This window comes from Bos grunniens, chromosome 23 (genome assembly GCF_055505025.1).
Source record: "Bos grunniens cultivar Pamir isolate PY7600 chromosome 23, Bosgru_T2T1.0, whole genome shotgun sequence".
In the NCBI taxonomy this organism is placed as follows: Eukaryota; Metazoa; Chordata; class Mammalia; order Artiodactyla; family Bovidae; genus Bos; species Bos grunniens.
Window position 1 is genome coordinate 23293324 of NC_141187.1, and position 23465 is coordinate 23316788.

Below are 23465 nucleotides of genomic sequence, written 5' to 3' on the forward strand. Positions count from 1 at the left end.
GAAAAGATATATTTTTCCTTTTTAGCTATTTTTCCTATGGCAAAAAGCTACTATTCTAGTTAGTTCAGATGTTTAATAGAGAGCAAAGAACTTTGTAAAAAGAATAGAAGTTTCTGTTCTGGAACATGTACTCTAAACCTGGGAAGACAGGTGTATGTCGCTCCAAGTCCATAAATAAGTCGGCCCCTGACTTTTTAAGGTTTTTTCTGATACTATACTTCATACCTAAATTAGTTTCTGTTCTATAACAGCTTCTGTTCATTTTTTAAAATCCATTTTCCTCGAATAATGTACAGGAAAGATTAGATTTATATAGGTCCCTTAGGACCATGCCTGGGTATAGGTTGCCCTGGGTAACATTGTTTTTTAAAGTTATCAGTATAGTAGGATCAAAAATGCTCTTACTTTGACATCCAGGAATTGTCCTCTAAAACAATTTCCTCCCGTCACTTTCAACTACCAACTACCCATTGTATTACTTTAACCAACATCTTCAAATAAGAATGCCCTAACGTCTCTAGGTTTGATCTTGACCTTGTCAGACTTAAACATGGTAAACAGTATCCTCCCAAGCGACCACATTGACGTTCTCTCTCTAAACCGCTGAGACATTCGTACTGTTTATTATCCTAAGGCTCAGGTATTGTGTGCTGAGATGCCCATGGTGCTTGAAATTGCAGCCAATGGAGCCAAGTAAATTCTGAATGAATTTTCATTTGAAAGACCAAGGCAAAGGAATTAAAATTCTCAAAAAACACTCTGTTCCATGAGGGGCCTCCTTAGAGATCACGCTCTTTCAGACTTGGAAGTTGAGAGCTGCAAAATAATTTTCTTCAGAATAGATAAAAATATATAAAGTCAGTACTGTCTTCCTATTGTATCCTATTTGTCTGGGTCCCATTCCTTTTTATTCTTTTCCATTGTATCCGATATGTCAGAAAGATAGGTTTTGTGTCTAGAAAACATCCATCTCTCAATCAAGATGAGTATTCAGTGCCTTTCACACCATAAAACTAAATGTGGTAGAAAGAGGAGGAATGAAAACACTCGTGGTGATTTTTTTCACCTGACGTCATAAACTCCTCCCTTCCTCCTGTTGTGGATACCCTGTCTTCCTCTTGCCCTCCTCTTTCCGCGTAGAACTAATTAGGGAAGGTAGGGTTGAAGAATTAACCAGCCTTGGACGGAGAAGGAGACACTGCACTGCCACACAGTTTAAGACTTCAGTTGCAGACTGAACTCTCAACATTAGGTAAGCATTTATTCATTAAAACAACAAGTATCAAGTCACTGGTTATAACTACAAGCAGAAATGGGAGACATAGAAAGAGGAGAGATGAAATTCAACATTGTATAGGAAGACCAAACTATATTTAAGTTTACAGGAAAAGATAATTTCTTGCTGTTGTTTTGGGGTTTGGGGGTGCTTTTGTGTCTTTGCTCTCTTAAGTTTTGCTATGGAGGAAAAAAAGCCCTACAAAATATAAAAGTATTTGCATTTTGACATGGGCACACTAGAGAAACAGACAAGCCTAAACAGAAAACCTATCATCTGAAAAATAATCAGTATATTGGATTACAAGTACTGTAAAAAGTTCTTTATTTCCTCCTTAACAAACAAACATCACTATTGTATTATAAATGGTGTGTGCTGCGCTAGCCGCTCAGTCGTGTCCGACTCTTTGTGACCCCACGGACTGTAGCATCCCAGGATCCTCTGTCCATAGGATTCTCCAGGTAAGAATACTAGAGTGGGTTGCCATTCCCTTCTCTGGATCTTCCCAACCCAGGGATCAAACCCCGTCTCCCGCATTGCAGGCAGATTCTTTACCATCTGAGCCACCAGGGAAGCCCATAAATGGCATATTACATCATAAAAACAGAGACCTTATGTTTTATTTATTGATAAGAATGAATTCTAGGAGCGTGCCATACCTTCCTTGTCTGATTAATACTAATAACATATTTTAGCTGCTTGCTGTGTCCTGATGGGCACCCAAATGCCTTAAGAAACCTCAATTCCTAAAACTTATGTGAGTATAATTATTTTCCTTGAGACAGTGACTCTGCTAGTGATAAAATTTTGGCTACAGGAGGTACAAACCTTTACTTTCCTATTCAAGAACAGGTGTTTATTCAGAAACAAACTCACAAACATAGAGAACAGACTTGTGATTGCCAAGAGGTGGCGGTGGGAGGGATGGATTGGGAGTTGGGGATTAGTAGATGCAAGCTATCGTATATAGAACATATAAAAATCCTGCTGTATATAGCACAGGGAACTATATTGAACATCCTGTGATAAACTATAGTGAAAAATACTGTACATATATGTATAACGAATCACTTTGCTGTACAGCAGAATTTAGCACATTATAAATCAACTATACTTCAATAAAATAATTGTTTAAAGAACATTTGCTTATTATAGGGAATTTATAATTGAGTCATGAGGATATAACATTCTGATCTTATACTTTTCAGAGTTAATAGTTGTCATTATGACTTTCTAATGGGATTCCAAATGTTAAAAAAATATGTTATGAGACTATTTTTCATTCTTATTCTCTGAGAATTTCTGTTTTCTTTTTTGTGAGCCTTAAAATTTATCTTCATCTTTAACAAAAGGAAGATCCTTATGAAATTTATCACTGTTTTCACTAAAGGATATTGTCTAGTGTTGTATATTAATTACAGTATCCTCTTTGTGTGAACCTATGGGAGAACTGTCTCTCTGATTTTAATGTCACCAATCTGTGACCCTGCGAAATTTGTGAATCAAAAGAGCTGCTTAGCCTAGAAAGATAAACTGAAGCCAGATCAAGGTAGGTTTTGATTATATAGAAGTTAGAGAACTGGACTTAATTTAGAAATGAATAAGTGAAATTTGAGCAAATGCTCTGGTAAAAAGTATAAGGATGATTTTATGGGCAGTCTGAATCATGTAACTAATCATGTTGATTTCTCTTTGTGTTAGCTGCTAGAAAGCTTAGAGTATGATATGGACCCATACCTGCAAGTATAGTTGATTTTCATTGTTCGTGGTAAGGTTCAAAAAGTCACCTGTCTTAATTATTTTTGAACCATTACTCCTAAGGAAAATTCAAGATTATTTTCGTGCAAGCCTCTGGTCACAAGGTTTTTATCGGCAGATCAATACATAACCTTGTTATATGTGTATATTCATTTAAAGACACATTACTTAATGTATCTTGTTGATTATCACTGAACTTACAATCAAGAGCATTATAACCCATACCTAAAAGAAACTTATCCAATATGTGTTTTCTTTAGGAAGGCACATGACAGCCTTTTTGCACTTAGGAACACTAAACAGCACTTAAGCACTATGCCTGGGGGCCACTCTAAACAATGAAATAGCCAACAAAAAGCAAAAACTGCAAAAGAACTCGGCACTGGGACTTCCCTGGTGGTCCAATGGTTAAGATTCCACGCTTCCAATGCAGGGGGTTGCAGTTTCCATCCCTGGTGCGGGAACTAAATCCCAACTAAGACTAACTGGGGAAAAAAAAAAAAAACGACACTAACTAGACGTATAAAGGACTTGTTTGCAGTAGGAGAGCTTGAGCAAGAAGTCAGCTTCTTCAGCTCCAACTGATTGAAAATGTGGGCATTCAGATCAGATCAGATCAGATCAGTCACTTAGTCGTGTCGACTCCTTGCAACCCCATGAATCACAGCACGCCAGGCCTCCCTGTCCATCACCAACTCCCGGAGTTCACTCAGACTCACGTCCATCGAGTCAGTGATGCCATCCAGCCATCTCATCCTCTGTCATCCCCTTCTCCTGCCCCCAATCCCTCCCAGCATCAGAGTCTTTTCCAATGAAAGTATATTGGGCACCTACTGACCTGGGGAGTTTCTCTTTCAGTATCCTATCATTTTGCCTTTTCATACTGTTCATGGGGTTCTCAAGGCAAGAATACTGAAGTGGTTTGCCATTCCCTTCTCCAGTGGACCACATTCTGTCAGATCTCTCCACCATGACCCGCCCATCTTGTGTTGCCCCACGAGCATGGCTTAGTTTCATTGAGTTAGACAAGACTGTGGTCCTAGTGTGATTAGACTGACTAGTTTTCTGTGAGTATGGTTTCAGTGTGTTTGCCCTCTGATGCCCTTTTGCAACACCTACCATCTTACTTAGGTTTCTCTTACCTTGGGCGTGGGGTGTCTCTTCACAGCTGCATTGGGAGACTCCAATTTTTCACTGCCCTGTCCATGTCCACAAATGACTTAAGGATCACTGTCAGTACGGATTTGAAGTTACAAATAAATTTTAACAGGTAGGTGAATTCACAAATATGAAACCCATGAATAAAGAGGATCAACCCTACATGCAAGACTGTACTCTATATGCCTTGCCTGCCTACTTCACTCGTAACTCCATACTTCTTTTGTATCTTTGTGTTTCCGGTAGCCTGAATTTTTATTTTACTTTAATTTTTTATGTGTTTTTCCTGTGTGTATAAGTGGTTTTGAATCCTTTGGGAAACAAACCAAGCAATTAATAAACAAATCAGCTACAAATATTTAGAATTCCTCTTCTTTGCACTAGCGACCTTACTACATATTTGTATACAAAAAGATCTCTGAACATCAAACCTAGTGAGAGAAATATGATCAACTTCCTTTTAAAATCATTTCATTTTCTCTCAAAAGACACTGAATTAGAAATAGTGAATGTGTTTAACCTAAGGATTTACTAAGAACTTAAGATTGCATTTAGAGATGAGGTGAGTGAATGAAAAGTCAAGCAGATACAAGGATGAGATAGTGGCTATACTTCTTGCTCTGTTCAACCTCAACTCTGAAAACTTCCTCTTTTCAGTTTCTAATATTGGCTCAGACTACGAGTATTAAGGCCCAGAAGCCTGATTTGCTGACTGCATTGAAGTGAAGTGAAGTGAAATGAATTGGCTCAGTCGTATCCGACTCTTTGAGACCCCATGGACTGCAGCCTACCAGGCTCCTCTGTCCATGCGATTTTCCAGGCAATAGTACTGGAGTGGATTCTCATTTCCTTCTCCAGGGGATCTTCCCAACCCAGGGATCAAACCCAGGTCTCCCGCATTGCAGGCAGATGCTTTACCGTCTGAGCCACCAGGGAAGTCTAATCCTTCATATCTCTTCAGACTCTTGCTGGGAATGCAAACACTTCAGACATACCACTCAGTGGACTGGATCCCAGGGGGCTGGACTATAAGAAACATGCTTCTTAGAAGTTCAGACTCACATAAACTATATGACAGAGTTTTATGACAATGGATTTTAAATAAATCCACACTCATACATTCTGAGTATCTCATAGCCACACAGAGATGCCACATAGAGAAGTCAAGTAGCTTTCTCTGTCTGGAAAATGTAAAGACATAATCCAGCAGAAGCCCAGGTTCTCAACGTTTATTTATCTTTGCATCCAAGTGCCTGGCTGCTCAGGGTAGGGAACAAGAATAAGTTGGATAAGCTCTATCACACTATTTTTAAATTTTAAAAATTAAAATTAAAAAAAATTTTTTTCTCTAATTCAGTCAAGACCTGACTGTAAATATGGGGGGGGGGAAATTTCTTGGAAACAAAAAGCCATGGGACAGAGCCCTCAAAATCTACAAAATGCAATTATATAAGAATGCATGGAGTTGCATACATTACGTTTAGGCCCTTTACATCTCTTAATCTTATCGGACTAAAATGAGCCTCAGCCTTTGCTCACATCTGATTCACCTTTAAGCTAGGTATTTCTCTCCTCTTAACCACCTGACCCACTCAAGTTTTTCTCTTGTCTTTGCCCCACATTGTGAAAAGAAGTTTCCCTACTTAACCTAAGACTTTCCTCTGAGCTTCATACCATGCATTCAACAACTACTTTCAGTGACCCTTACTGTATGCCAGGCCCTGTGGTAGGTGCTGGGGATACAGTGGAGCACAGAGCAGACATGGGCCTTTCTTCATGCAGCTCACAGGCTACTTAAGACAGGCTTATACCAAAGAAAACAAATAAATGTAAAGTTACAACTGCTGGCATGTCCTGAAGGAAGAATTCAGAGTACAGTGAACATGTGTAATGGAGGGCTTAACCCAGTGTAGACACTCACATCTCCCCAGAATCCAGTTTTGTGAACTTCCCATTTCCAGTGGTTCTGATTGACACATTCCAGGGCCTCCTTCTCTCTCTCTTTCTTCCCTCTTCAGGGGAAGTTGGCATTCAGAATTAATCTTAAAAAGGAACAATGGTACAGATGAGCCTGTTTGCAGGGCAGGACTAGTGACCCAAAGGTAGAAAAAAGACATGGGGACACAGTGCGGGGAAGGGAAGGATGAGATGATTTGGAAGATTAGGATTGACATATATACACTGTGCTGTGCTTAGTTGCTCAGTGGTGTCTGACTCTTTGTGACCCCATGGACTGTAGGCCGCCAGGCTCCTCTGTCTCTGGGGATTCTTTAGGCAAGAATACTGGAGTGGGTTGCCATGCCCTCCCTCAGAGGATCTTCCCAACCCAGGAATTGAACCCAGATCTCCCACATTGCAGGCAAATGCTTTACCATCTGAGCCACCAGGGAAGCCCAAAAATACTGGGATGGGTAGCCTATCCCTTCTCCAGGGGATCTTCCTGACCTAAGAAGAGAACTGGGGTCTCCTGCAGTTGCAGGCGGATTCTTTACCAGCTGAGCTACCAGGGAAGCCCAACATATATACACTACCATATGTAAATAGATAACTACTGGGAACCTGAGGTAGGGCAGAGGGAGCTCAGCTTGGTGCTGTGTGACGACCCAAATGGGTGCGATTGAGGGGGTGGGAGGGAGGTCCAAGAGGGAGGGGATAATGTATACATACAGCTGATTCACTTCATTATATGGCAGAAGCTAACACAACATTGTAAACCAATTACACTCTAATTAAAAAAAAAAAAAAGAATTACACCCTTATCCCTATGCAGTGAGGCTACTGGGGAGACTGACAAGCCCCATACCCAACCCTTGCAAGGTGACTGGCTGCTCTGGCTTTGTCCTGGAGCGCCACATCCCTGTCTCCAATGGCACTAACATCATCCCAGCCCCTGTATCTAAGAAGTTACTGACAATAGCTTGAACTGGTGACTTTCTGTACCTCTGCCAGGGGCTGTACTGCCTCCATGGGCAAATTTCCCTTTTTTTTTTTTGGATGCACTTGCTGAGTCATATTTACCTGACCAAAGATTGAACCCATGTCCTTGGCAGTGAAAGCAGGGAGTCCTAACCACTAAATAACTTTTGATGCCATTTCCAAGACCTACAGCTAGCTCACTCCTGAAAGAGATGGTATTCACCAAGTCTTCATATTAGGAATTCACCGACCATCTTAAGACCCACACTAGACTTTCTCTGCAGAAGACCCGGGCTCCAGTTGTAGCCACCACATCATTTTATATGAGAAAAAGTGAATGAAGCCCAGTTTAAACAAACAAACAAACGAACCAAAAAGACAAACAAAAAGCTTCAAGGATCTTTCTGGGTAGATTTAAATATTAACAGACAAAAATTAAATACATCCTTTCATGTTTTTAAATAGGTGTGGAATTACTAGCTCTCCACTCTCCAGAGAAGATGCAGGTTCTTAACTGTTCTACCAAATTACTGCTCCTGGAAAAAATGCTGAAGAGTCACTTTCCTGAATCACTCAAGGTATGAAACATTGAGTAGTTCTATCTTCATTTTATTAATCTGTGAAATAACATCAGACTTATAGCTGTTTCCCAAATTTTCCTAATGGTAAGACCCTGGGAGTACTGGGTAAACATAGTTTCCCAATCCTCTCCTTCTAGAGACTGATTCAATGGATTGGGGATACAATGCAGTTAGTTATATTTTTGACAGTCTTGCTAGATACCTTCTAGGAAAATTCATGCTGTGCTGGACTGGACTATTCATGAAATAAATTTCAGTTCTAAATTTTATTAAATGGCAGAAGGGACTTGTAAATTCAGATTAGTTGACTTGGCCTGAATAATTTTTTTTAAATATCTTTCACATTATCTCATTTGAGCTTCAAAAACACCTAATCAATCCCCCTCTAAAATTAATTCCTCTGTAATATTAAAACCTCTGAATAGGCATATATTTATATTAAAATTTTATAGATAATATTACTAAATAACTTCCCCATTTCCAGGTGCTAGAATTCAGATTTAAATCCAGATTATCACGTTTCAAATTGAGTGTTTTTTTGGAAATGCTTGCCTCTCACAGCACCATCTGAAGTAAGAATTAAGGAAATGAACCATATAGGCACAGATAGATGCCTTTCTGAGAAATCTCCTCTTTCATAGCTGCTGAGCTCTTTGCTCCTGATTTCTTATTTCTCCTACCCTGAGTCTTTTTATCCCTAAATCTCTTTATCCTCCTTTAATGATTTCTTTGTTATATAATGCCTGGCTTTGTTCTTTGACCATAGTTTCAAAATACCCTTTAAGTAAACACTAAGTCCTTTAGTGAATAAAAAAGATAAAGAAAAGATAGTCTCAGTTGTTTCCTCTTCCTCCATCCACTGGAATTTATAGCTGCGTATTTTATAATCTCACTTTAGGCTTAAAATTTAGTTTAGTCACTCAGTTGTGTCTGACTCTGCGACCCTGTGGATTGTAGGCTACCAGGCTCCTCTGTCCACAGGATTTTCCAGGCAAGAGTACTGGAGTGGGTTGCCATTTCCTTCTCTAGAGGATCTTCCCGACCCAGGGATCGAACCCAGGTCTCCCACATTGTAGGCAGACACTTTACTGTCTGAGCCACCAGGGAAGTCTTTAGGCTTAAGTGTTTAAATAACCTTTCAGATTTCCTTCACACGCTCTACCTGCTCATTCCTCTAGCATTTTTACTCCCTCCTAGCCACTTTGCATCCCCTCTGAACACTCACTCTTTGGATGAATAAATTATTGAAAGGATTTGTTTGTTTTCTTTTTGGAGGACAATTGCTTTACAATGTTGTGCTGGTGTCTGCCATACAACAACACGAACCAGTCATAATATAGACTGATTCTATATTATATAGACTGATTCTTTAGCGGCCCTCTCTGTAAAGTCTTCCTCCCCCATCCCATCCCACACCTCTAGGTTGTCACAGAGCACCAATCTGGGCTCCCTGTGTTATATTGCAGCTTCCCTTTAATTATCTGTTTTACACATGATAACATATATATGTCAATGCTAGTTTCTCAATTTATCCCACCCTCTCCTTCCCCCTGTGGTTTCAACCAATGCCAAAGCTTTCAGTTGGTTCTGATCTTTTACAAACTAGTTATTTTTTCAGAATCTGAATGTTGTAAAGAGGTCTCTTTTTTCTTCTAAACTTGTGAACATTTCAATCATGTTTAAGTTACATTCTTGAATACAGATTATGCTTTCCTCATGTGAAACCATTTTAATAAGTGTATTACTCTGTACACGTAAGATCATCAATTCCAGAATTTAATCTTGAAGAGAACAAGCATGACCCTTCCAGGTTACTTTAGTTTGTGGATTTTCACTAAGTGTGATCCATGTTGCTCATTAGTATTAGACTACATTTGGAAAGATATAGTCTATGCGAAAATTTGAGTGAGGTCTCAGTTTGGGTAAGACAGAAGAGAGTTGGATCATCTTCTAGGCATTGAGATGAGGTGAGTGATTTGAATTAAGATGGTGATAAAGGAGGTAAAATGTAGGCTCCAAAGCCCTTACTATTTAACTTTTTCATTGAAGTATAACACTAGCAGGAGTTTGCCAAGTGATGCTAGTGGTAAAGAAACTGCCAGCCAACGCAGGAGACATAAGAGACACTGGGTTGGGAAGATCCCCTGGAGGATTTCTTCACTCCTGGAGAATCCCATGGACAGAGGAGCCTGGAGAGCTATGTCCATAGGGTCACAAAGAGTCAGATAGGACTGAAGCAACTTGGCACACACCCACATAACACTAGAAAGTGCACAAAACATAATGATACAGCTCGGTGAATTTTCTCAGAGTGAATATCTATGTAACTTCTACTCCATTCAAGAAAGAACAGTACATCAAACGCCATTCTTCCCCCACTCCATACTCTTTTCCCGTCAATATCTTTCCCTGCTCTCCCACAGTAACCACTATCAATTTCTAAAGTCATCATTTAATTCTGCCTGTCTTTGAATGTAACATAAATGGGATCACACAGTAAGTATCTCTTTGAACTTAGCTTCTTTGGCTGGACAAGCTCGATACCATGTTGCTCTTTTGTAATCCATGGTAGGAATATGCCACAATTTATTTATTTATTCCACTGTTGCTGGATATTGTTTCCAGTTTCTGTCTACAGTATTACAAAAACGCTGCTGTGAACACTGGCCTATAGCTTAGCTATTGTCCTTACCACTACAACTTTGTCTTCTCTAGAAGCACAGAGATAACATATTAAAGTTGCTTTGTGGGACAGATATCTTTGATTCTTAGTGGAAAAAAAATGTGAAAAATCACAGAACAGAATTCTAACGATAATTCAGTATTGTTTAGTCAATAAGAATTTGGTCAGCTCTGTCAGACTCCATGGATATAACAGTGAATAAGACATAGTTACAACTCTCAGGGAATGCTTATACAGACCTGCTCTATCAAATCTAAAATGCAGGGTATGCTTTTTGGCTTTTCTCTGGGGGATAGTATCTCAGTCTCAAGTGATATTTAATTGTAATTCAGGGTTAAAAGAGTAGTTGTACTTCACATATGATTTTAAGATAGTGTAGTAAACTTCAAAAGCAGCTGCACATCAAAATTATCCATAGAACTTTTAAAAGGCATATGAACTCTAAATCTAGATATCAGACACTGATTCATTAAGTATTACTGACCTATGTTCCAAGTCCCTGTCTGGTAAGCCTTTTGATTTGGTACCTCTCACCATTGTGCTAAAAAAAACACTAAGTTTTGGGAACATTTTCATAGACTGTCATAGACATTTTAACAGTTTCCATGTGCACTGATGAAATAACAAGGGAGAAGTCTATATGTGTGTGGGTTATGAATATATGTGTGTATATTTATAATTTCCCCTCATGGCCATAACTTTGCAGTAGTACAAGAAATGAAAAGAGCAATAAGCATCTGAAATGGTTAATAATACGACTAGCTTTTCCTCTGGGTTCTCTGCCTCAGGTTTATGGAGCAGTCATGAACATAAATCGTGGGAATCCCTTTCAAAAGGAAGTGGTGTTGGATTCATGGCCTGACTTCAAAGCCATCATCACACGGCGGCAGAAAGAGGTACAGTTTTAAAAGGCAAAAAGAATTGATACCAACTGAAATGAAAGATGAAGTAAAGGGGAAATCGTAACCGCCATAGCTTAACAAGCTCACCATTAGCTTCTAATTTGACTGGCTTTGGAGTATCAGACGTATGGAAACCTCCAGTATAAATGTGTTCACTAGGATGATTTCTCTAGTGTTTGATAATCCCTAGAAGCATGAAGCAGATACACTTACACACTAGCTTTCTCACTGGGTTGATGATTCCTTATGATCATTGACTTTGGTCATATGGATAAATATGAAAGAAGATTGAAAAAGACAGCATCCTCCCCATTCTGCCTCTGAGACAAAGGAGAGGCTCACGTGATCAAAGGTGGTGTGCTTTATGTGTTTGTGATCATGTCTTCTGTCCTAGGCTGAGACAGACAACTTGGACCATTATACTAATGCCTATGCTGTGTTCTACAAAGATGTCAATGCTTACCGACAGCTGTTGGAAGAACATGGTGTTATCAACTGGGACCAAGTCTTTCAAATACAGGGTGAGTCAAGTATAAGACACTAGACAGGCGTTTTTTTTTTTTCTTCTTTTTGTCATATCTCTCAGATATATAAATATGACACACTTTCCACACATATAAGCACACATATGTACAAATACACTTACATACATTTTATATATTAACAGCTTATGTATTACAGTCTTATAGCAATACTTTTTTTAAATTATTTTTACTGAGGTTTGGATTAGGCTGTTTTTAAGCGATTTTTTTTTTTCTTTCAAAAAATGGTATCAGTGAATATCACAGAATATTTCTCCTATTACTTCTAACCCTTTCCTGTCATAATCTTTTAAAGTAAATCTAATTTAAGTCTAAGCCAATAGGTAAGCCTTTCTTCTTTCTACAGCAAATGATTCTTGAAAAAGATAATCAACTGGTCTGCACAGGATAAACTGAAATGATTTTATAAGGAAAGAGTATATGTGGGCTCCAAGGAGATAACTGCATAGCCATCAACGCTTCTGGAAGAACTTTAGGCCAAGACTGAAACAGATTAAGACTTTTGATTATTTGGATGGATAGCTTTGGCTTCAATGTATCACTTGCTCTCTCAACTTTTTATAGTGATTGGGAGTTGATATAGGCAATGAAGTTACTGTGCGTAGCTCTTCCAGTGAAATGAGTTCCTTGATCATTTGACAAGAAGGTAGGAACCCCCATTTAGATATATAAATTCTGGTAATTTTTATCAGCCAGAAGTAGCTGAAGCCCTCTACAAGAAAAGTTTCTGTCCACCTATAATGATTTATGTAAATTCATAATCTAAAAACTTGGAATGTTGTGTATATATATATAAAATCCCCTGGCAAATGCTCAAAAAGAGTTTATAGAGGCAGTTCTAAACTCTCTCACACATTTACAGATTTACCCCTGTTATGCTGGTTAGAAGTGAGGCATAATTCAACCACTTGCTTATCTAATTAATTCAGAAAAATCTCACCAGGATTACTTTAATATGGATATGAGTATATCTCCCCCTTGATGTGAAAAGTCATGGCAGTAACTGGATGGATTTTGGTATTATTGCTTAATATCCTCAAATCCCCTGAATTTATCATCCCTCTGATTGCCAATACTTTTTTTTAGAAGGCTGAGCTATTAGTTGTGAGTTACACTCATTTTAATTGATAGTCATCTTTCCTGAGGGTTTGGTGGGGAGAGATGTGAATTATAGCACCTAGTATAGCTGGAATGGTAAAACCCCTCATTTACCAGGAGACCTGGGTTCAATCCCTGGGTTGGCAATCCACTCCAGTACTATTGCCTGGAAAATCCCATGGACAGAGGAGCCTGGTAGGCTACAGTCCATGCGGTCTCAAAGAGTTGGACACAACTGAGCGATTTCACTTTCACCGTGTAGAGCAATACCGGCTCTTGACTTCTGATGTGGTCTCAACTGTAGGTTTCTGTGGTAAGAACTGTAATCTCTTTAGGACACTGAATAACTTCTAAGAGGTCATCAGGGTCTTTACTATTGTTATTCAGAGAACCTAAAAAGGTGCCATTTCTATAACATCTCTAAATCATGAGCCTCCCTAAAAGCGTATCAGCTACATATAAATAGCCTTTTACCTACTTCTTAAGTGCAGGCTAGGTCAAAACTACTAGTTGGGTTGGTGGATACATCAGGATTTAGGCAGTGAAGCTGCTTCAGTACTGGGTGTTTAGAGCAAGAACACACCCTGCATAGGAATGCCTTTGTCATTTTTAATCTAAGAACCATCCATAACAATGTTAAATCAGGGTTAATCCTCTAATGGACTCAGAGGAGCCAAACTCCTTGTGTTTGCCATATACAGGAAACAAAAACATGCATAATTGCCCAGACAGGCCCTGCTTGCTGCTCACTGCTAGTTGCATGGACGAGAGAGCTTGTCTATATATATGAGCACCAGCCTGAAAGTTTCAAAGGCCTGCTCACTGGTAACTATGAACCAAAAAACTGTCCCAAGTTCTGGCTTATTCAGTTAGCAACCCTTCCCCTTCTAAGGAGGTGGAGTGCTCAATAGCAGAACGAGAAGTGGAGATTCCTTTCTCAAGGAGAAAGGAGAAAATCATTTGTTAAAAATGATACCCTCTCAACAGATAGAAGGACATGATCCACAGCACTATGGAGAGATGAGCGGCAAAATCTAAACAACAAATCCTGTAGTTTGGTGATTAGAGGGCCCTAACCATCAGGATTCTCCAACAAAAGAAGTTTTTAAAGTAGGGAGAGAGGAGTTTAGCGGGAATTGAAAGAAGGTCTGTTTATGAAAAGACTCACAAGACAAAAAGTAGGCAAAATCAAACTACAGTGTTTAAGGATGCAGGCTTAGATAATAAAACTGTAAAGAAAACAAGAAAATGGTTATCTTAAAAATTATTATAATGATTATTTTTGGAAGAGAGAGAAGGAATTGTGATTAAAAGATTGGGAGAGTGATACATAGAAGGGAGCTCATCAAATTCTATTCTGTGGCTTTAGAAGCAGTCAAAATGTATGTAATTATTTCTAATTAAACTGTCCCTTTTATGCAGTTTTTGTTACCTGTTACATCTGAAAAGTCTAAAAGGTTTTGTTTCAATGTTAGGATGACCTTTAGAAAGAATTGACTCAGTCTAACTTAGAAGAAAAAAATTCTGTTGGAACTACCATCCACACCTCGAGTCAGCACGGCTCACTACCACTTAGATGTAATTCAGTGTTTTAATATGGAGTGCTAGCTACAGCATCTATGATTTTAATAGCATTATCTTAAGACTTGCTTATCTTTTCTTAGACTTAACTCCCTGATGGAGAAGCCGAGGCTCAGAGCGCAGTCTATGTTCACCAGGACCTGCCATTCATGTTTTCTTCAAGAGGAAGTGATTTCCTAGGAGAAGGAAACAAGCAATTAGATATGAAAGGAAGTGGGAAAGTCAATTTCCAGAGCATTCAAGCAATCAGCAGCCAGAATGGAAAGGACAGAGCAGATTAGGATTTGGAGAAGCAGACAGTCAGTTCTAAGTAAACAAGCCCCTTGTCATGCTGTAATTACTATCAGAACAGAGACCATGCCATTCTTGTGTCCTGATCTGAAGCTATGCCCAGCACAGTACTTTACTTACAACAAGTACTGAATAAAGGTTTATAGAGAATACAATATAGCTACCACAAATGAGTAAGTGCTGGGTAAGTTAAGTTCAGAATAAACCTCACCAGTCTAAGTTTATATATTGACGTTGCTGTGATGGGTGTTTAGGCAGGAGACTGAAAGACAGTCTTTAAAGTAAGATTGCCCTGCCAAATAAATTGAAGCTCTTTCACACTTCCAGAGCATCCCTTTACCCTCAGGGGCTTAAGATCAATCTGAGAAGTCAGGAAAATAAAAAGTTCCCATAAAGCATTACAAATTCTTAAGGGATAGTCCCATCAGAAATTCCCATGGAAGATCATGATCAATATGGAAATTTGAAAATCTCATACAAGACTTGAAAATCAGACAAAGGAGTAGCTCTGATAACATATGTATGAATACAAAGTGGTTAGGATAATACAAGGTCGGAAGCTGGTGGTATTGATGATACCAAGTATAGATATACTAAAACAAATTTCCTTTTGTCATTTTCAGATAAAGTGTCCACATTTTTTTTTTCATTGTGTGTTTCCACATACAGGGCTGCAGAGTGAATTATATGATGTTTCCAAAGCTGTTGCTGACTCAAAGCAGGTGGATGTAAAGCTAGCTTCCTTCAAGGCCGCTTGCTTACCTCCGATTTCAACTGCAGACACCAGTTTCTTGTATGTAAACCCATCTTCTTCTGGGGGAGAACTTATGCTATGGCAGTACAAACTGCAATACCTGGAGTACTTAATACCATTAAGGAATATTGGATTTAGGTGACTGAATCTAAATGTGTGTATGTGTTTACTCTTTTCCTTTTTGCTGTGCTTGACTGCTCATAATTTCCTGCAAAATCAAATCTGTGTCTCTCTCCATAGTAATTAACTATGGACAGTTTTTTCACAGAATACACAAAAAAGTCATTTCTTGGGCATCCTCCTCCTTCAAATAATTCTAAATAACTTCTGCTGTCTGCACCCAAGGTGGTTATAATTGTTTTTTGTTGTTTCAGGGATGAAGGTGTTTAACTGACTTACGTGTCTTCTATTCCAGGCACTAAATGTTTTCAAGTTTTAAATACATTGCCTCTTGAATCCTTTCCACAACCCTATAAAGCAGTACCATTATTATTCCCTTTTTGACCAGAATTGAAATAACACACAGGAGCAAACTATAGAGCCAGAAACAATCAAAAGAAGTCTAATTCCAGGATCCAGCCCTTCAGAACATGTGTTAGTTTATATCTGCATTCTTTTACCTTGTGGTCCCTGATCTGTCATGCTCTAGTTACTTTCCCTTTTGCCTTACCTTTCTCTGTGTGTGTGTGTGTGTGTGTGTTAGTCGCTCAGTGTGTCTGACTCTTTGCAACCCCGTGGACTCTAGCCTGCCAGCCTCCTCTGTCCATGGGATTCTCCAGGCAAGAATAGTGGAGAGAGTTGCCGGTTTCTTCTCCAGGTTACCTTTCTGAGCCTCAATCAATTCTTCCTAAAAACTGGTGTATAATATCCTCTTTGTATGTTTCTTGTACGCAAATGAAACTTGATACCTGGAAAGTAAGCACTTCAGTGAATGTTACTTTCTCCACTTCTGTGGTGTATGTTGAAGTAATTATTGAGCAAAACAAGACTAAACCTAGAAAAGAAGGGACACTTTAAGTCACATAAAGCAACTGAATTTTATTACTTTTTCAGTCATGAAAATTTTCAAACACAAGAGTTGAGAAACTAGTGTAATTAACCTCCAAAACCAAAATACTTAAAAAAAAATCTTAAACCCCTGCCTCTTTCAATCACAAAATAATGCAGTTCTCAGTTTTGTTTGTCCTTTGTTCAATTCCAACTGTAACCTTTTCAACAATACATTTCCTATTAATTGAATTTAAAAAATATAACCAAGCTTGTGCTCATTAAATATACATGTGTATTTTTAAAATGTACAAAAAGTACAAGATTTATTAGGAATCTTTTATCCAGACCTCTATCCTTCCCACCCCCTGATTTATTCTAAAGGAAATATCTTATATATTATTCCATTATACTTAAATATTATACCTCCAAAAGAATTATTATTATTATTATTGGCCAGGCCTCATGGCTTGTGGGATCTTATTAATCCCTGGTGGTTCAGATGGTAAAGAATCCACCTGCAATGTGGGAGACCTGGGTTCGATCCCTGGGTTGGGAGATCCCCTGGAGGAGTGCACGGCAACCCACTCCAGTATTCTTGCCTGGAGAATCCCCATGGACAGAGGAGCCTGGTGGTCTACAGTCCATGTGGTCACAAAGAATCAGACATGACTGAGCAACTAAGCATAGCATAGTATGGCTTGTGGGATCTTATTAATAGCTCCTCCATCAGGCATCGAACCCTGGCCCCAAAAGTGAACACACTGAATTCACTCAGGGAATTCCCAAGAATTTTTTTTTTTTAAGTGCTATAGTAACATCACCTCTGTGTCAGGGGTCCCCCAGACCACCCACAAGTTCAGTGATTGGCTAAGAGGACTCACAGGACTCAACATATTTAGTCGTGGCTATGACTTATTATAATGAAAAGATACAAAGCAAAATCAGCACAGGGGAAAAAGGTGCCTTGGCAAAGTCCAGAGGAAACCAGGCACAAGCTTCCCGGAGGCCTCCCTGAGCAGAGTCACGCAGTATGCGTTTGATTCCCAGCAATGAGTTGTGACAACACATAAGATTTTTTTACTGGAGGTACCCTCTGCCAAGCACGCACCAATTTCCTAGACTCCCAGGAGGAAAACAGGTGTTCAGCATAAATTACAACGCTTGTACAAAGAGGCCAAGCTAACCACTCTTACCAATTCTGAGAATGGCAGGACTCCCCCAGAAATCCAAATTACCAGACACTTAGCCAAAGGCCAACCTGGCAAGCAGGTTCTCTAAAAACAGTGGCCTCGAGCCTGCTTTGTTAGCTCTTTCCTTAAAATTTTGTGAACATTATTTCCTAAATATAAAATGACCTGTTAGTAGTCACATTTCTCCAATAATCAAAACTTTGAGCACCTTATTTGTTTTGAATAAGCACCTGGTTATTATATGCAACTGGTTAACATCTCTCTTAAGTTTCTTTTGACAGACAGGTACCCCTTTCATCTTTTTTTATTTCTTATGTTATTTTTGGTTGAAAAAAAAAAAATCACGCTATTTGTCCTTTAGAGTTTCCCACAGTCTGTCCAATTCAATAGACATGAGTTTGAGCAAATTCCAGGAGATAGTAAAGGACAGGGAGGCCTGATATGCTGCAGTCCATGGGGTTGCAAAGAGCCGCTCACGACTGAGCTACTCAACAGCAAGTCTGTTTGCTGTCGTATCCCTGAGATGTTATTTAAAATTTTCTTCAATCCCCCGTCAGACTTTTTTAAATCAAATTTTTACTTGAATTGTTCCTTTCTGCGTAGGAAGTTAGACAATTTGTCTTTAAAACCTAAATCGTTATCCAAATTTGTACACTTTATTTTGGATACCCACCCTTCACAGGTCATTGTCTCGAATGTCCCTCCTGAAACACACGGTTTAGTGTTTTTATTTATAGTGACATCACTACCCGAAGCTTCCTTGACTTTGTTTGAAAGTTTATTTTCGAGAATTAAATGAAAAAATCCTGTTAAGCCAGTTATTGCTTGCATTTATTTATATTCTTTCCCTCTGCTTAGTGGTTAGGCGAATGGCCCAGCTCCAGGTCTCACAGAATACCTGAAATATGAGCTAACATTGCATGACCACTAATAAAAGAAAACACAAACTTTTACTTCATAAAGAGGGACATGGTACAGGACCTCCCTGGTGGTCCAGTGGCTAAGACTTCATGCTCCCAGTTCAGGGTGCCCAGGTTCAATCCCTGCTCAGGAACTAGATCTCACCTGCTGCAACTGAAAGATCCAACATGCTGAAACTAAGACCTGGTGCAGTCAAACAAATATTTTAAAAAAGGACGTAGTGAGAAAGACATCAGTAGCCTCTTAACTGGGGATGATCTTTGGATATTGATAACTTCAAGCATGAAAGAAAATTCAAAACACAACCAGCCCCCAGAGACTTGCAACTAAGTAACCTGTCTCAGTTCTTAGAAACTGCAATAATTTCTGTCCTTTTTTTTTTTTAATCTTAATGCCCATGGATTTTGAAATCTTTTTCCAGAATGTTTAGGGAAAGGTCTGAAAGAGCTAGCATTTCTTAAGCACCTACAAATGCCTAGAACATTATGCACTTTATATTTGTTTTGTGGACATGGTTGCATAAATGTAGGAGTCCTATCCTAAAACATTTATTATTATCAAGAAAAAGATTAGAGGCTCAAGTATCTGGACTTGTTCAAGGCCTCAGAGAGGGTGTCAGCAGACTCAGGACTTAATAAGAACAAGTCTGAGGTTTGTTTTCCAGAAAAATGAAATCCTTGCCTTCATCTATTCTGAAGACAATAACAAGTGGGCATAAAATTTGAAGGAAAGACTTAGACTCAATATAATGAGTGTTTCATCCTGTTAGAAATGAAATCCTAAAAGATGTTTGTAAGTGGTAAGTTATGGATTCTTATTTATTGAAAATATTCTAGTATTTGCTAGGCACTATCTCCAGGATGCTTTCTCAGTTTGAATCAATGTAAAAAGAGAAGTAGTTGGGGAATTCCCTGGAGGTCCGGTGGTTGGGATGGGGTGCTTTCACTGCTGGGGCCAGGTTTGATCCCTGGTGGGAGAACTTAGGATCCCCCAAGGTTTGAAGTGAATAAAAAAGAAATACTTGTTTGTCATCATATGATCCCAAGTTCATATTTCTTCCCATGTCATTTTCTTCAAGAATGAATTCTTCCGTACAACTAACCTACCTGAGCATTGCTGATGTTGACTTACTCAACCAGACTTGGTCTCGGGGCGGCAATGAACAGTGTCGCCGGTACATCGCCAACCTCATCTCCTGCTTCCCCAGTGTGTGTGTCCGTGATGATAAGGGGAACCCCATGTCTTGGTCTATGACAGACCAGTTTGCCACCATGTGCCATGGCTACACCATGCCTGAGCATCGCAGGAAAGGTTATAATCGGCTGGTGATCCTCATGTTGGCCAGAAAGTTGCAAAGCCAGGGATTCCCCTGTCAAGGCAACATCCTGGATGACAACACTACATCCATTAACCTCGCAAAGAGCATCCACAGTGACTTCTTGCCTTGTCGGTTCCATAGGCTGATTCTCACCCCTCCAGCTTTCTCTGGGCAAGTTCACCCCTAGCCCATTGGAACTCCAGGAGTTCTCTTCCTTTTTCTGAATATACACACACTCCTTAGCTGCCAATGAGGGAAAAATTAAAACTAGAATCAGGGGGACTTTAAATTGTTGAAAAAGGCCAGAAGACAAACAGGCTTAGGCTGGGAAGCCCTAACTCTCCCTGTCTCAAATTTCTACGGTAGTGATGATACAGGTCAGAGACAGCTGTGACTAGAAACAGGATAACTATCTTCCTTTAGGATCCACCGCAGGAAGAAGGTTCTAAAGCCATCAGTCTTAGCACAGGAGCAGAAATGACTGCATGAGAACAAATGACTAACATGGGAGTACCTGGATACTGCATTATTATTTCCCTTGGGCTTATGCCCGCTTTTCTACAACCACACCAGCGTCCTACAACCATAAATAACCCTCTCCTGTGCCTGCCACTGCTCTGTCTCCCCAAATCTCTTCCTACCACCCGTGGCTCAGGATCTCTGTAGACTATCCTGCCTTCCCCCCTCCCCCCTTTAATTCCTGTCTCTCCTCTAGCCTATAGTTCTTCCCTGGGAATGTTTAAATGTAGTGGTTCTCTCATTTTAGTGCACTTCAGAATCACCTGGAGGGCAGGTTGCAACAAAGCTAGCTGAGTCTCTCCCCACAGCCCCTGATTCAGTTAAGTTTGAGGATGGATTTGAGGTCGAGCCTGAAAATTTGTACTTCCAGCAAGTTTTCATTTCTCAGTTGCCTTGGATGGAGGAATAAACACACAAGCATTTTAAAAGCTAGAAGCAGATGCTATCAGCATAAGACTGGACACTGCCTATCACCTATTCCAGTCCCCTTGTTCATTATCAGCTTTCTCATGAAAAACTAAGAGGCCTGTTTATGTAGGTGTGCATTTGGTATGCAAATATAAACATACATACACATATATTTTCACTTCTTTCTTACTTCTGTATGCATACGTAATACTCAGAGAATCGTGGTAAGATAATAAACTTTAGTTTATTCTCATTACATATGAATATTTGTGGACAAAAGAAAACAAATGACTTCTTCAAGATTATATAACCGGTGCTAGAGGTTGAGCCAGGATGGTGTTATGTTGATTTCAAGCTTTTCACTAGACCATGTATCTTTTTAGGAAATGTAAAAGAAATTTAAATGATTAAATAATAAAATCAACATCTCCTTCATCTTTTATTCTTGTCAGTATTTTTTTTTTTAATTTGGGTTCCAATTGCTTCTGTCTGTGTATCTTTCAAGGACAGTAAAGGAAGAGATAAACATCACAGGCTGTGTTCTTCTATCTGCAATAAAAGCTGACACAAACAATGGTTGGATTTGTCTAGTCTGGATAAAGTTGACTTAGCCATATAGAAAATATATGGCTTATATGGTTTCTTATTGTGCAGAGGTCACACAAATCTCAACTACAAAGATAAGAGGAAATCTAAATTTTAGGTGTTTATTCTGAGAAACATAATGGAGAAGGAAATGGCAGCCCAGTCAAGTACTCTTGCCTGGAAAATCCCATGGACAGAGGAGCCTGGTAGGCTACCGTCCACGGGGTCACAAAGAGTCAGACATGACTGGATGACTTCACTTTCACTTTTCTGAGAAAAATAAACTGGCTGAAGGAGAGCTTCAGTTATAATGAAAACGATTCCTTGGGAGTGAATATATGCTTAGGTCATCCTGAGCCAATGGTTACCTAGAGACTTATCCTTGGGGCTGGAGGGACGAGTTCTAAGGAACTGGAGTCCATAAGTCTCTCAGGAGAATGTGGTCTAATTTTCGCCCCAGGGACATGCAGTATCTATAGCACTAATGAATAGAGGGTTACTCCCACCTGGTATACGGTCTCATTAATACAGCCTTGTGCCTTATTTCTTCCTAATGATAATGTGCCTACTGTTTACTTAACACTTAACTGCATGCTGATAATTGTGCCAAATTTTATATATGCTTATGTGTAATAAATATATGTGTGTGTTTATTTTATTATGGGGAGTCTGGCTCCGGGGTTTAATGACTCGTTAAGATTCATGGAGATTTTAAGTCATGATCAGAGCCTGGTTTGTCAGATTCTGAAGCCTGTACTTTTTTTGTGTGTGTGGCCATGACAGGTTTTAGTAGCAGCATGTGAGATCGGGTTTCCCAACCAGGGATTGAACCTGTGCCCCCTGCTTTGGAAGCATGGAGTCTTAACCATTGGACCACCAGGGAAGTCCCATGAGGCCTGGACTTTCAATTATTATTGGCCTCTTGAGCAGCTTGGAACTCTCTGGGGACTCAGTAGAGACAACATCCTCAGCTACCGTGAGATGTGTGCTTGTCTGCTCAGGGTGCTGACTGGGTTTTGCAATTGTCTTTGCATTGAGTGAGGATAAGAGTTCTCTCTGCATCAGACCCACTGAGAAGAAATACAGAGGAGGAACGGGTGAATTCAGTCTGCTCAAACTTTGGGAGCAGGATAAGACAGGGCAGTTCAGAAGACATTTACACATCCTCTAGAACAGAATCTCATCCAACAACACAAGCTTTGTTTCTACTCACTTTGCAATTCTGTCACAAATTTTTGTTTGGTGATTTAAATTTTGACAAAAACATGAAAGAACTATAAATTACCTGTCTTTCAGTTGTCTGTGATAATACCTAGTTTTCCCTTACTGCATTAAACTCTAATGTAACTGAGCAGGACCCCATGGGGCCTTTGCGGGGAGGGCAACAGGCCTTTCCCCACATCCTCTACTTTAGCTCCTTTCTGAAGTACCTTGATAATAGTACTTGCTGTACATTTCCTGAGTTGTTTTGCAGATATGAAACCACTCCCCTCCCTTACCAAATGGAAGATGTTAACTACAGACAACTGTGAGTACACAGCTCCAGGCCTCCTAGAGCCTAAGGATTGATGTTAACCCATGTGACACCACCCTGTTCCCTCACCATCAGCCAATCAAAGAATTGTGCACGAGCTGACCCTGCAACCCACCCCACTTCACCTTGCTTTTCAAAGTGTTTTGCTGAAACACTTCAGGGAGTTGGGACCTTTTTAAGGTATGAACCACCTTGCACGGCCCTGCAGTAAGCTTTTCTCTCCTACAAACTCCCACATGTTTTGTTTGGTCTCACTAGGAGCGGGGAAAAATTAAAACTGAAAGTAAAACACAACTGATGGAATCACACCGCACCACCTTCAAAGATGATTTCTCCCTTCTAGCTGGGATGTTAGCATTGGAATTATTTTGTGCTGTGCTGTGCTTAGTCTTGTCCAACTCTTCATGCCCCCATGGACTGCAGCCTGCCAGGCTCCTCTGACCATGGTGTTCTCCAGGCA

At 39.7% G+C, this 23465-nt stretch overlaps 1 protein-coding gene across 2 annotated transcripts; it reads left to right on the plus strand.

The window, feature by feature from the left end:
• Positions 1-1115: 1115 nt before the first annotated feature.
• GLYATL3 (glycine-N-acyltransferase like 3) lies at positions 1116-21321 on the plus strand. Of its 2 annotated transcripts, XM_086370740.1 has the most exons (7): positions 1116-1252; positions 4203-4304; positions 7574-7686; positions 11161-11268; positions 11669-11795; positions 15456-15579; positions 19720-21321. In XM_086370740.1, the coding sequence occupies exons 3-7, from the start codon at positions 7609-7611 to the stop codon at positions 20144-20146; spliced, it is 864 nt and encodes a 287-aa protein (XP_086226866.1). In that variant the 5' UTR covers positions 1116-1252; positions 4203-4304; positions 7574-7608; the 3' UTR covers positions 20147-21321. The 2 variants fall into 2 exon arrangements, with proteins under 2 accessions (XP_086226866.1, XP_086226865.1); XM_086370739.1 differs by lacking the exon at positions 4203-4304 and having other exon boundaries at positions 1126-1252.
• The last annotated feature ends 2144 nt before the right edge of the window (positions 21322-23465 follow it).